Source organism: Pongo pygmaeus, chromosome 10 (assembly GCF_028885625.2).
Source record: "Pongo pygmaeus isolate AG05252 chromosome 10, NHGRI_mPonPyg2-v2.0_pri, whole genome shotgun sequence".
Taxonomy (NCBI): domain Eukaryota; kingdom Metazoa; phylum Chordata; class Mammalia; order Primates; family Hominidae; genus Pongo; species Pongo pygmaeus.
The window spans coordinates 39620825-39633597 of NC_072383.2; the positions used below are offsets into that span (position 1 = coordinate 39620825).

Below are 12773 nucleotides of genomic sequence, written 5' to 3' on the forward strand. Positions count from 1 at the left end.
TTTCTCCAATCTCATAGCGCACACCCACCAGGTTCTTTAATTATGGAAAGATGGTCTTTCTGCATCCAGAGAAAACATCTGATATTACACTGAAAATTTAGTGAAATCTATAAAATACTATTACTTTAGGTCATCCAAGAGGGCATGAAAATAATTGTTACAAAAAATATTTTTGTATTTTTGTAATGGGATTTTACCTATAACAATAGTAAAAGCTCACATTTACTGAGTGACCAGTATGCGTCAGATAATTAAGAATTTTACATGGATTGACTTAATCCTCCCAACAACCCTATAAATTAGATGTGATTACCATTATTAGCCGTTTTATAGATGGATAGTAAGCTTGGGTAATTTAAGCTCATTTCCATTCTACAACAGGATTCAAACATGAGGTGTCAGTTAGCACGCTTAATCTCCATGCTACACCATGTTCCCGCCTATGTAGAAAGATGAGTATCTTCCCACCTATGTAGAAATATGAGTATGCTCCATTCAGGTAAAATCCCATCTCCTGTCAGATTTTTCTCTCTTGCAGCTCATTTAAAATACATCTTGAAAGTTATTTGATCATAAGATGTTAATTCCTTTAAAGCATAGTTTTTGACTTAAAAATTAAATATTTTCCCTATTACATTTTTAAATTTTTACTATCTCCAAAAATGTATAAAACATTTGAAACATGTTAAAAACAGAATAAGACAAAAAAATTCATGTTTTAAAGGAACATATCTGGTTAGTTGGTATTCCATTGAAAGTATCTTATAATAAACACAAATTTTAATTTTTCATTTAACAACACTAAAGAATGAGGTATATAAATGTTTTAATCACAGACTTTTACTGTATGCAATTAATTGTATTTCACAACTAGCATCTTACAAAAAAGACAGTACCACTGTGCCTGTAAAAAGTACTGTAATTAAACAGAAAATTACATTACCACATGAAACCACCAAATATCACAACTGTTAGGGTCTACAGTTTTATTTTTTCTTCAAATGTTATCATGATGTCTTATGTGATATTTTGCATCCACATTCTATTTTTAAGTTCATTTACAATTCAGAAGTCTCCTTTAGGTAGATATATATTAAGCAAATGGTTAAGAGAAAGCAGGAGACCCCAGGAGAATTTAAGTACTGTGTGGTTTCTAGGTTGAAATTCTAAATACAACATAAAACACTTTAATAGTTGTAAACAAAAATGCAAAATCTGTAGTCATAAAAATATTTTATTGGTAATTTTACATAGTATAAGTGGGGCTATCCTTTTTTCCTTTCAGGATACTGAGAAATGTGTAAACTGGAGCTGTGTCTGAAAATAGGGTACTATGACTTTCATAAGAATTGTTGTATTTAATAAGAGGCCAATTAGACTGATTTAAAATTAGTTATTTCCCATTTCTGTGCAACAATTTCCATTTGTTTTAATTAGATTCATACTTCTATGGCCCTGGATAAGTTTGGGACAAGAAAACAGTGATAAAACTATCATTAAGTTAAAAGTTTTCTAAAATTGCAGCTTGTAAAATATGGCAAGTTTCTTTTCTCGTTTTTGCCAAATGCTTATAATTATTTGAATTTTAATGTTTTATATGATACAGAAAATACCAGTGTTCAATGACAATAGCACTAAACCTGAATTATAAAGCTAAATAATCAATGTTTTATTGTTTACTAGTCCGCTAGTAAACATTACAATAAATGAATGTTTTGAAAAATAAGCAAACAAAAAAACCTCAAAAAATAGATAAAACCAGAAACATAATTCAGGAACAATAATTAGTAAAACGTGTCAAAAACATTGGCAAAGGTTCATACAAATTCTTTATTTAATAACAATTTTCCTATTTAACCACACCAAGTACCAGCAGGTGTATTTAAGAGGATAACCATTAAGAAAAACCTGTTGCAGCAATAGTTAAGTTGTTCTTTGACTTGTATACATATAACTATCTGTTTCACAATTCTCAAATAATACATATTTAGGCAGCTTGCACTATGTTATAAAAAATTTAAATTCGTTACATGCCAATAGTAGAGAATTCAAGAATTATGTGTTAGAATTCACTAAACTAAAAGTGAAAATACACTTACCAATAACACTGCATAATGAATAATTCAACCACATTTTCATGGCACTTAACTGCAGAGACCAAAATGTTAAGTCTGGAAATGTTTGGTAGGCATAGTTGCAATAAAATCTAACAAATTCTAACAAATTTCTATTTTATGTAAAACTCAAATTATGGATTGTGCATGAATGTATTTGTCATGAAAATGTGGTACCTCTTGGCATAATCTGTGTATTTGCATGGTAGGACAGAAGTGACTAAGAAATTGGAGAAAATAAACTTTAATGAGATTCTCCATTCAATGATGAGGCTTCTCCTCTGGGTGAAGATGACCTGGACATTCCTCTCTCTGTGTTATCAGAGCTAGAGCCGCTTTGACTGTGTGGATCTGCAGAAGCAGCACTAGATGCAGGCGGTGACTTTGTTTTCTCCTTAAAGTCTGTAATAATGACTGTCAGATCTCCAACGGTAACTTCCAAATGCTGAGCACTACTCCGATCCACATTTTTCAATCTTGGCCTAAACATAAAAAAATGAAATTTTAAACTAGCTTTTCCCTCTACCAAATTTCTGAGCATATAATAAATAATAAAAGTAGGTAAAAGTAACAAAATGAACACATATATTTAAAGCAATTTATGTGTAACTAGCCACAAAAACATCATAAAATGTTTCAACTCGTTAACATTAATCAAACCAATCATTCATGAACATTCTTCAATGAGACCAAAAAACTGTGACAGCCTAGAAGTAGAACTTGTGCTTCTATAGCTGTATCATAATTTTGCAGACAGCTTATTAATTTTATTAAAATAGATGTTTTAGACAACAATGAAATAGTTGCACCATGGAGGAAGGTGATAAAAGCTAAGGTTGAGCTACATGCAAGGAAGACTGTTACTCCACTGACACACACTAATAAGGGTATCATGATTGTTATGACTGAACGCATGACCATTTTGATAGGTTAAAACCCATGCAATTATCTGTTTGGTATGTTGAAAACCACTCCTGGTTCAAATAGCTCTTCTTAAGGGAAAAACAAAACAAAACAAAACAAAAACCCAGACACAAATGTCTTCCAATCTCGCAAAAAGAAAAAAGCATCATCACATTTAAGCTTGTATTTGTGGCTTCTGTGTTTAATTTCCTATGTATCTTTCAAACTCAGTAAAACCTTTCCTGATACCTTATAATAAAGGAGACCAAATATTTTACTTCCACTTTGTGTATATTAGTATTATCAAGGTTAAAAAAATTAAATGGTTTTATTATTTCAAAAATGTCACAAAACACTCTTCACATTTACCTGGTTTTCTTATGGCTATTCTTTTTGCTAGTTGTTTCCTTTTCACTTTTTTCTTTTTCTACTTTATCTTTTTTCTCTTTCTTTGACTGTGTAGGAGGCACAAACTGCTGAGTAACCTGCTGTGCGACCAACTGGGAGACAGGTCGAGGTTTCCTGTGTGCATGTTAAAAAGAAAGGTATTTTAAATTATAACTTAAAACATAAGTGCTTTATGAGAGAATATCTCACATTATGAAAACAAATTAATAACAATAACTTTCAAGTATAAAAATTCCTCATATATAAGGTAATTTAAATATACAATTTTAAAGATATATATTGTTTTTCCCATTCAACAAAAATGAAACAAACTATAACAATTAAAACTTATAGTCTAAGATATATGCTCAAACATTAGAATACTGTTACGTAAATCAACATAAGAAATTATTTTAAATGTATATCAAACAAAATAGGATGTACCCATATAAACATGAGTTCTAAAAATCAAACTTCAAAGTTTTCACTGAAATAATAATTTATCCCTCCTCCTTCAGAGAAGGAAATACCTAACCATTTGTGACAATGGCTATCTGTTCTTTAAAGCTTTTCATTTATTCATTTAATAAACATTTATTATCAAAATTTGCCACTCCTTATTGCTTAAATCCTTTAAGTTTCTTACATCTCCAGCCACAATCTCACCATGCTCTTTTGACCCTGGAGATCTACCCAGTCCTTTGAGACTCATGTCCTAGCTAACTTACTCATTTAGAAAATATTTATTGAGGACCTACTGTAAGAACTGTTCAGGGATATCTGAAATGTTGCCTGGCTTCAACATCTGATGCTGGTACAAGCTTTCACCTGTCCAGCTTTGCCACAGAACTTGCACAACTGAGGTTAAGATTCAAAATACAGTCTCTAAGTTCTTAAGAGAGAAAGAAGGATACAGCAAGGAAAGAGGCGGAGGGAAGAAGGGAAGAAGTACGATAAAAATACATTTTAACAGATGCTCTACAAACAATGGTAACTTTATTGCCTGAAAAATCCTGACCCTTTTTTGGTTAGTACAGTTTTTTAAAAATCTTTTTTTCCTCTGTTCCTCTATGGCAAGACAATATAAAAAATAATGAGAAAATACTGTACAATCTAAGAATCAAAGCTGCATGGCTGAGAGAAAATAGGAAACGGTATGTAAAGCGGATATCAGGAGATGGATAATGAATTTTGCTCAGGGCCTAGATAGTCTGAAGTACTGAAAGGATATCCAGGACAGATGTTCAATATACAACTTAAAAAATAGGACTGACATAGAGTTTGAGATGTAGATTAAGAGTTTCACAAATAAAAGTGATATTGAAAGTATGGTAGTTAATGGCTGAGGTTAAAAAAGAAAAGGGTTAAGGTGGTGGTTTTCAAATGTAAGATACATCAGAATCACTAAGAAGGCTTGTTTAGCTTGCTTAGCCCTACCCCACAGGATTTCTGATTCAGTAGGCCTTGAAGTAGAGCCCAAGAAACTGTATTTCTAACTAGTTTCCAAGTTATGCTGATGTCTCTGGGGACCACACTTTATAAAGAAGCTTGAGGAAATGCAATATATCTGGTGAATACTGTTACTACTTATAAGATAAAGTTTGAGATGGAGAGCAGAGTGGCAGAGTGAAAAAAAACCAAGCTGGACAGATAAGAAGGGATCCCATGATTAAAAGCTAAGCAGTCTGATTTTATCCTTAAGTGATGAGAAGTCACTGAAGAAATTCAGACTTGAATTTTACAAAGATTACTGACATTAGTCTGAAATAGAAAGGTACTACACTACAGTAGAAGTAAAAATGTGAGACTAGTGGTCTAATAAATGATCATGTAATCTCTGTACCTATTGTTGTTTGTTGTTATTTTCTAACCATCAACAAATTTTCTATAGTGGTTCTTTTTTTCTGTTCTCGAGTAGTTGCATATCTTTCTCTTTTTATCCTAGGCTTCCTAAATGTATACTACACAACTATTCCATTTTTATTCTTATTTTAATGTGAAGGTTGATTTTCACTTAAAGATTATGATTTTGTACCTCAATTCTATGATTATTTCATCTGGTTCAATTTTGAGAGAAAAGAAGCACAAAACATAAATGTATATAGTTCAATTATTCAAATAAAGTTCTCTGCTGCTCTCTAGGAGCTAAAGAGCTTTCACTGAAGGTAGGAGGAACACAGTTTATGATGATCTTTTTACAACGTCATAAGTCACTCAACTCCATGCCCTATTAAAAATAAAGCCCTTCTATCTCCAGGTATCTTAAGGTTTGTGATCCCTTTTCTATTTGATGAGAAAAATCAGGATAGGAGGAAATTTTAGAGGTAGGAAATAGTTAACTCAGGAAATAAAGGGCAGAGTATCATTTATAAAATATACCTTTTTATGTTCACAGATTTATCATTCGTGGTTTTGACAGTACACTTTTAGTAATGCCAAAGGTTCTGTGATAAGGAGCTGATGTGCACAAAATGGTTGCCTAGTTAATAAATGACTACTGTCTAGCCACTGGCCAACTACAGTCCATCATCTACTTATTCACATATGCCATGATTAGACTGTATTTGTCAGATATGATATTCACCAATTTGGGGATCCCTATGTATCTTTCATAGATAGCCCAAATAGAAGGTGTAAGTTTGGCAGTCTGTTGATTTACTATAATGTAAGAAAAGGGGGAGCATTTTATTACTCATTAGGACAAAATATTTTTGGAGCTGGCTGACCTTCTGTGTGAGCAGTAGGTCAATACATGTTGGCTTCATATATGCAATTTTCAACTACGGTCTGCCTTCCACCCCCACTGACAAAAATCCCATGTGCTAAATTTTATAGGAATAATATTTTAGGCTTGATCGACTTCATCATAATTTAGCTTTGTCATGTTGGACACGTAAGATGAAAGAAAGGAAAGAAAGAAAAAGAGTATTAAAAACAATGACATTCTTTACTAAAAAGAGGCAGCATAACTCAAATTTCAAAAAGAAGTAATCTGCTGCTTAGTAACACCGAAATATATGGTAAATTGAAGCGATATGGTAAATCTCATTGAAAAAAAAAGGCTGGACTAAATCCATACATATTGTGAATCTGTTGATACTCTGGCTAACAAAAGCCCAAAAATCTAACCAAGGAAAGATTTTATTAAAAAACCACCTGTTTACAACCAAGCGTGGTGGCTCACGCCTATAATCCCAGCACTTTGGGAGGCCAAGGCGGGCAGATCATGAGTCCAGGAGTTTGAGGCCAGCCTGGGCAACATAGTGAAACCCCATCTCTACAAAAAAAAATACAGAAATTGGCCAGGTGTAGCGGTACGCGCCTGTAGGAGGCTGAGGTGGAAAAATCGCTTGAGCCCAGGAGGTGGAGGTTGCAGTGAGCCACGATCACACCACTGCATTCCACCCTGGGTGACAGACTGAGACCCTGTCTTCTGGAACAACAAAAAAAAAGAAACTACCTGTTTGACAAATTTTATTGCACATTTACATGTGTCAGGCACTAGGTAAGGAGATTCACCATGAACAAGACAAACATAGGCCCTGCCCTCATGCGCTAAACATTAAAAACAAAAAAACTGTGTGTTGTGATAGAGAAAACAGAAGGAGGAGTTATTATAGACAGAGAGGAAATAACTTCTGTCCATGTTTAAATGGTCAGTATACCAGGAGAAACAGATATCACAATGGACCCTTTTAATAAGAGAACAATGAAACAATTTCATTAAGCATTTTATTAAGACTTTAAAAGAGAATAAACCCAATGTCTTATTCTATAATAACTTGGTTTTAAAGTTATCTAGATCTCGAATGGCCAAAAGGTTGTATTTTTTTTTTTTTGAAATTGAGTCTAGCTCTGTCGCCCAGGCTGGAGTGCAGTGGCGTGATCTCAGCTCACTGCAAGCTCTGCCTCCTGGGTTCACGCCATTCTCCTGCCTCAGCCTCCTGAGCAGCTGGGACTACAGGCGCCCGCCACCACGCCCGCCTAATTTTTTTTTTTTTTTTTTTGTATTTTTAGTAGAGACGGGGTTTCACACTGTGTTAGCTAGGATGGTCTCGATCTCCTGACCTCATGATCTGCCTGCCTCGGCCTCCCAAAGTGCTGGGATTACAGGTGTGAGCTGCTGTGCCCGGCCAGGTTTTTTTTTTTTTTTTTTTAATGTAACTAACTCCTCATCAACTGTCACGCCTAATCCTAGGAACGTTCATCTTGTAAGTACTGATTCTTGGTTTTAAATTCTATCTATCTTATCTATCTATCTATCTATCTATCTATCTATGAATGAGACAGAGTCTCACACTGTCACCTAGGCTGGAGTGCGGTGGCGTGATCTTGGCTCACTACAACCTCCGCCTCCTAGCTTCAAGCGATTCTCCTACCTCAGCCTCCTGAGTAGCTGGGATTACAAGCTTGTGCCACCATGCCTGGCTAATTTTTTATATTTTTAGGGGGTTTCACCATGTTGGCCAGGCTGGTCTTGAACTCCCAACCTCCGGTGATCCGCCTGTCTTGGCCTTCCAAAGTGCTGGGATTACAGGCATAAGCCATTGCGCCTGGCCTCAAATACATTTCTAATAGGTTTTAGCTTTTCTTTACTTCTACTGCTTCTTGGACTTGTAGCATAGGATGCTTTACATTTGAAACCCTTGACAACTCATAATTTCTTGAAGAGACAGACATTCTCTCTGCTTCAGAATTACCATTTTCATTTGTAGATGAGGTACACATACCTACCTTCAGCATCTGTCCACTAATGAACTATTTCAAGTAAATTTTTGTGTCAAATATAGAAGATAATGTTTTCACATGTCTTTAAAGCAAAACAAGATGCTCCAAGTTCTTTTTGCAAAATATTGCATGATAAAATCCTTTCTGTTGAATGACTACTTATATGAGAAATCATATATACTTTTTGTGCTCAGAAATATTTGTTCACTTATCGATTACTGAGTTTGAGAAAAATGAACAAGGATATTGTCATCTGAAGACTCATGGTCTGAGATTTCCCTTATATGGTCAATTTCAACATCACTACAATTTTGGATGCCACTATCACTGGCTTTACACCATCCCCTGATTCATCTAATAACTGTGAAACATCTTGTAAATCTTCCTGTCATTAGGAGCAGAAAATGAAAAATTCTGAATTCTCAAATGTGTTCAATGAAAGTTAAAAAAAAAAAAGGAGGGCAAAGACTACAAAATTACTGTCTCTACACTTTTGTACTTTCTGGAAAGATGATAAAATAGTGGATTTTTTTTTTTTCAAAATTGCACTATCCTTCTAGATGACTCCACCATTTGTCTGTTTTCTTATTATTTTGGTCTCTTTTTAATACAGTTGGAAATAACTAAGTAGTAAAGATAAAATAGTTCCTAGGAACAGAAAACCAAACACCGCATGTTCTCATTCATAAGTGGGAGCTAAACAATGAGAACACATGGACACAGGGAGGGGATCATCACACACCGGGGCCTGTTGGGGAGTGGGGGGAAAGGGGAGGGAGAGTATTAGGACAAATACCTAATGCATGTGGGGTTTAAAATCTAGATGACGGGTTGACAGTTACAGCAAACCACCATGACACATGTCTATCTATGTAACAAACCTGCACGTTCTGCACATGCATCCCAGAACTTACAGTAAAATAAAAATAAATAAAATAGTTCCTAGGATGTAATAGCAAACTATCTCAAGATGAAGGAAAAAATCAAATAACTAAGATCCCATTATATATGACAGAAATATAAAAGGGACCAAAAAGTCCATATGGTAATTTCAAAAAATAAATGTTCTCCTTCTTTGAAGACCTCAAGGAAAGAATAAAACATAAAGTATCAAATCTATAAGTAGAACCACTTGAAAAAGGACTCAAAAACTAAAATTGGGTCCAACTTAAGAAAAATCACTTGTGTATCTACATATTAAAACAATACACATATCCTGTAACTAATTATTTAAATACTACTGTATTAGAATTACCATTTTTGGTTCTTAGCTCAATGTTGAAAAATATAAACAGCACACAACAGAAATTCAATAAACAAAAAGCTGTCGAAAATTTCTGGCCAGGCTCAGTGGCTCACGTCTATAATCCCAGCACTTTGGGAGGCCAATGCGGGCAGACTGCTTGGGCCCAGGAGTTTGAGACCAGCCTGGGCAACATGGCAAAACCCCGTCTCTACAAAAAGTTAGCCAGGAGTGGTGGTGCAGGCACATGCCTATAGTCCCAGCTACAGTCCAAGACAGTCAAGTCATCATCTGGCTTTGTTTCCATACCTCGAGCTCTGACTGCATCCCAAGATTACTGGGTAAGCCAAATAAAATAATGAATGTTAAAAATGTATATACTGTAAGTTATAAAATACTTTAAGTAATATTTATGAATAATATACAAATATATCTTGATGGCATAATATTTTTAAATCTAGGATTCTGTTACACTTTTGTCTCACGTAACTCCCACAACATTCCTGACAAACTTTCCCATCACGTCTATCTCAAGAAAAGAAAGACAGCATTTTTTTTTTTTTTTTTGAGATGGAGCTTCGCTTTTGTTGCCCAGGCTTGAGTGCAATGGCGCAATCTCAGCTCACTGCATCCTCTGCCTCGTGGGTTCAAGCGATTCTCCTGCCTCAGCCTCTCTAGTAGCTGGGATTACAAGTGTGCACCACCATGCCCAGCTAATATTTTTTGTATTGTTAATAGAAACAGGGTTTCACCATGTTGGTTAGGCTGGTCTTGAACTCCTGACCTCAAGTGATCCACCTCCCTCGGCCTACCAAAGTGCTGGGATTATAGGGGTGAGCCACCACGCCTGGCCGAAAGACAGAAATTTTATGTCACAAAATTTAAGCAGGGTGATTCAGTTTGAAGAGGCTTGACTTCTTCCTTAAATTCTTTTCAAAAAAATGATTATCTTACATTGCAGAAAATAAAGATTCTAACCTGGTATTTAGCTATTGTCCCCAAAACTATCAAAATCCTTTTTATACACAATTTCTCCTTTAAAAAAACAAGAACACTCCATTCACAGAAACAAGCCACTGTTCTCAAAGTAGTTACAGTAAGCAGAATCTACTATACAAACTCTAGATCTAAGGGCATATTTGCACATTTACATGTCATTTGGTTGAGATGACCCGCCTAAATATTTTTTAAAAACTTAAAATTTTCTAATTAAATTTATAATTAGTATTAATATTTTAATTTAGTAAGTTTAAAAACTCACAATTACCTTTTAAAATGCTGTAAATATTGTGGGGCTCATACCACCCCTCCCATCATAAGAACACTATACTCCTTTCACAGACAGAAATATACTGAAGTCTCTCCCATCTAGAAGGAAAAAACTCCCCCCTTAATCCCCTGTTTACTTGCTCTTCCTTTCTCCTCTTCTAGTATTTTGAAAATGTCTGCTATTCTCTCAGTTGTGTCCTTGTCTTCATTTCTACCTTTCCAAACCTCTTTCCTATCCACTAAAGAAACCATACTAAGGTCACCAAGTATGCCAAAACCAAAAGACACCTTTCAGTCCTCATCTTATTTGACCTCTGTGTATCATGACACTATTTAACATTCTCCTGCACCATAGCTACAAAGGTTCTACTTTCTTATTCCTCTTCCTACCTTCTCCAGTAAGTAGGTCTTTCTCAGTCATCTTATATCTAAACTGGCTCCTCTTAGAACTTCCTCTTCCAGCCCCTTTAATGTTGAGGTTACTTCATGCTGTTCTTAATCTCTTCTCTTTAATTTTTCTTTTCTTTTTTTTTCGGAGACATAGTCTCACTGTCCCCTAGGCTGGAGTGCAGTGGCACAATCTCAGCTCACTGCAGCCTCTGCCTCCTGGGCTCAAGCAATCCTCCCTCCTCAGCCTCCCAAGTAGCTAGGACTACAGGCATGCCCCACCACACCAGGCTAATTTTTGTATTTTTTGTAGAGACAGGTTTCACCATGTTGCCCAGGCTGGTCTCAAACTCCTGGACTCAAGAGATCCACCTGCCTCAGCCTCCCAAAGTGCTGGGATTAGAGGTGTGAACCACCGTGCCCAGCCAACTTCTTCTCTTTTCATGTTGAATACAAACATTATTCTTAAAGGATATGGGTAACAATGACACGATTGGAGTGGTGGAGCTACAAGACTAAATTTTAGGAAGTAGCAGGGTTAGAGATATATAGTAGAAGAGTTTGCTTCCTTCCTTTTCTCTCTCTCTCCTTTCTTTTTTTTTAAGATGGAGTCTTGCTCTGTCACCCAGGCTGGAGTGCAGTGGCACAATCACAACTCACTACAGCCTCAACCTTCTGGGTTCAAGCTATCCTCCTACCTCAGCCTCCGAAGTAACTGGTACCACAGGTATGCATCGCCAAACCTGGGTAATTTTTTTATTTTTTGTAGAGATGAGGGTCTCACAACGTGGCCCAGGCCAGTCTCAAACTCCTGAGGTCAAGCAATCCTTCTGCCTCAGCCTCCCAAAGTGCTGGGGTTATAGGCATGAGCCACCGGCTATGTTATGTGTTTTTGATAAGTCAGTCAGTCACATTATACTATAATCGTAGGTATGCTTGCAAGCTCCTGAAGGATTGTGTCTTTTCATTTTTGAAACACTGGTAACAAGCTCAGAGCCTGATAGGCATTTAACAAATGATCGCTGAATGAATTAAATAGCTCTTGTTCTCTCCTGAAGCTTCCATCTTTCCCTTTTTAAAATAATAATTTATCTCAAAACATGCTCATTTACCTTGCGTATCTTAACGATAACAAAGAATACTTGATATCTGTGTTAGTTCCTGGTTTATATTCTGCTTCAGGGAGCTCATCCACTCTAAGAGTTCCATTTGTTTCCTCTATATAGAAAACTTGTGGCCAGATGTGGTGGCTCAGGCCTGTAATCTCAGCACTTTGGGAGGCTCAGGCGGGCAGATCACTTGATCCTAGGAGTTCGAGACCTGCCTGGGCAATATGGTGAAACCCTGTCTCTACCAAAAACAAACAAACAAAAAACCATATATATATATATATACATACATACATACACACACACACATACACACAAATTAGCTGGGCATGGTGGCAAGCACCTTTAGTCCCAGCTACTGGGGGTAAGGGACAGGAGGATCATCTGAGCCTTGGGAGGTTGAGACTGCAGTGAGCCGTGATTGTGCCACCTCTCCAATAGTATCATTATTACCCATATTCTTCAAGAATAATGTTTGTATTCAACAAAAATACAAACATATTTCTTTCCCCTAATATCCGCTCTAAATGTTGAATGGTGGGAAGTGGGAGAGAGCACTAGAGTAACGTAAGTGGTCAGGAATTGTTTAGTTTTGTTTTTGTTTTTGTTTTTGTTTTTAGACAGAGTGAAACT

The 12773-nt window shown here is 35.9% G+C and overlaps 1 protein-coding gene across 8 annotated transcripts in view; it reads right to left on the reverse strand.

Annotated features, from left to right (window-relative positions):
* Positions 1 to 809: 809 nt before the first annotated feature.
* Positions 810 to 12773, reverse strand: part of YAF2 (YY1 associated factor 2) — a 76786-nt gene continuing 64822 nt past the window's right edge. For 4 of the 8 annotated variants that reach the window (XM_054445322.2, XM_054445323.2, XM_063672636.1 and 1 more), the window contains 2 exons: positions 3387 to 3539; positions 810 to 2596 (listed from right to left, as the gene is read on the reverse strand). In XM_054445322.2, the coding sequence (XP_054301297.1) occupies positions 2359 to 2596; positions 3387 to 3539 (391 nt within the window). In that variant the 3' untranslated portion in view covers positions 810 to 2358. Of the gene's footprint in view, positions 2597 to 3386; positions 3540 to 12773 lie in introns of those variants that run through there. The other 4 variants (XR_010127786.1, XR_008493060.2, XR_010127788.1 and 1 more) reach the window with 4 other exon arrangements.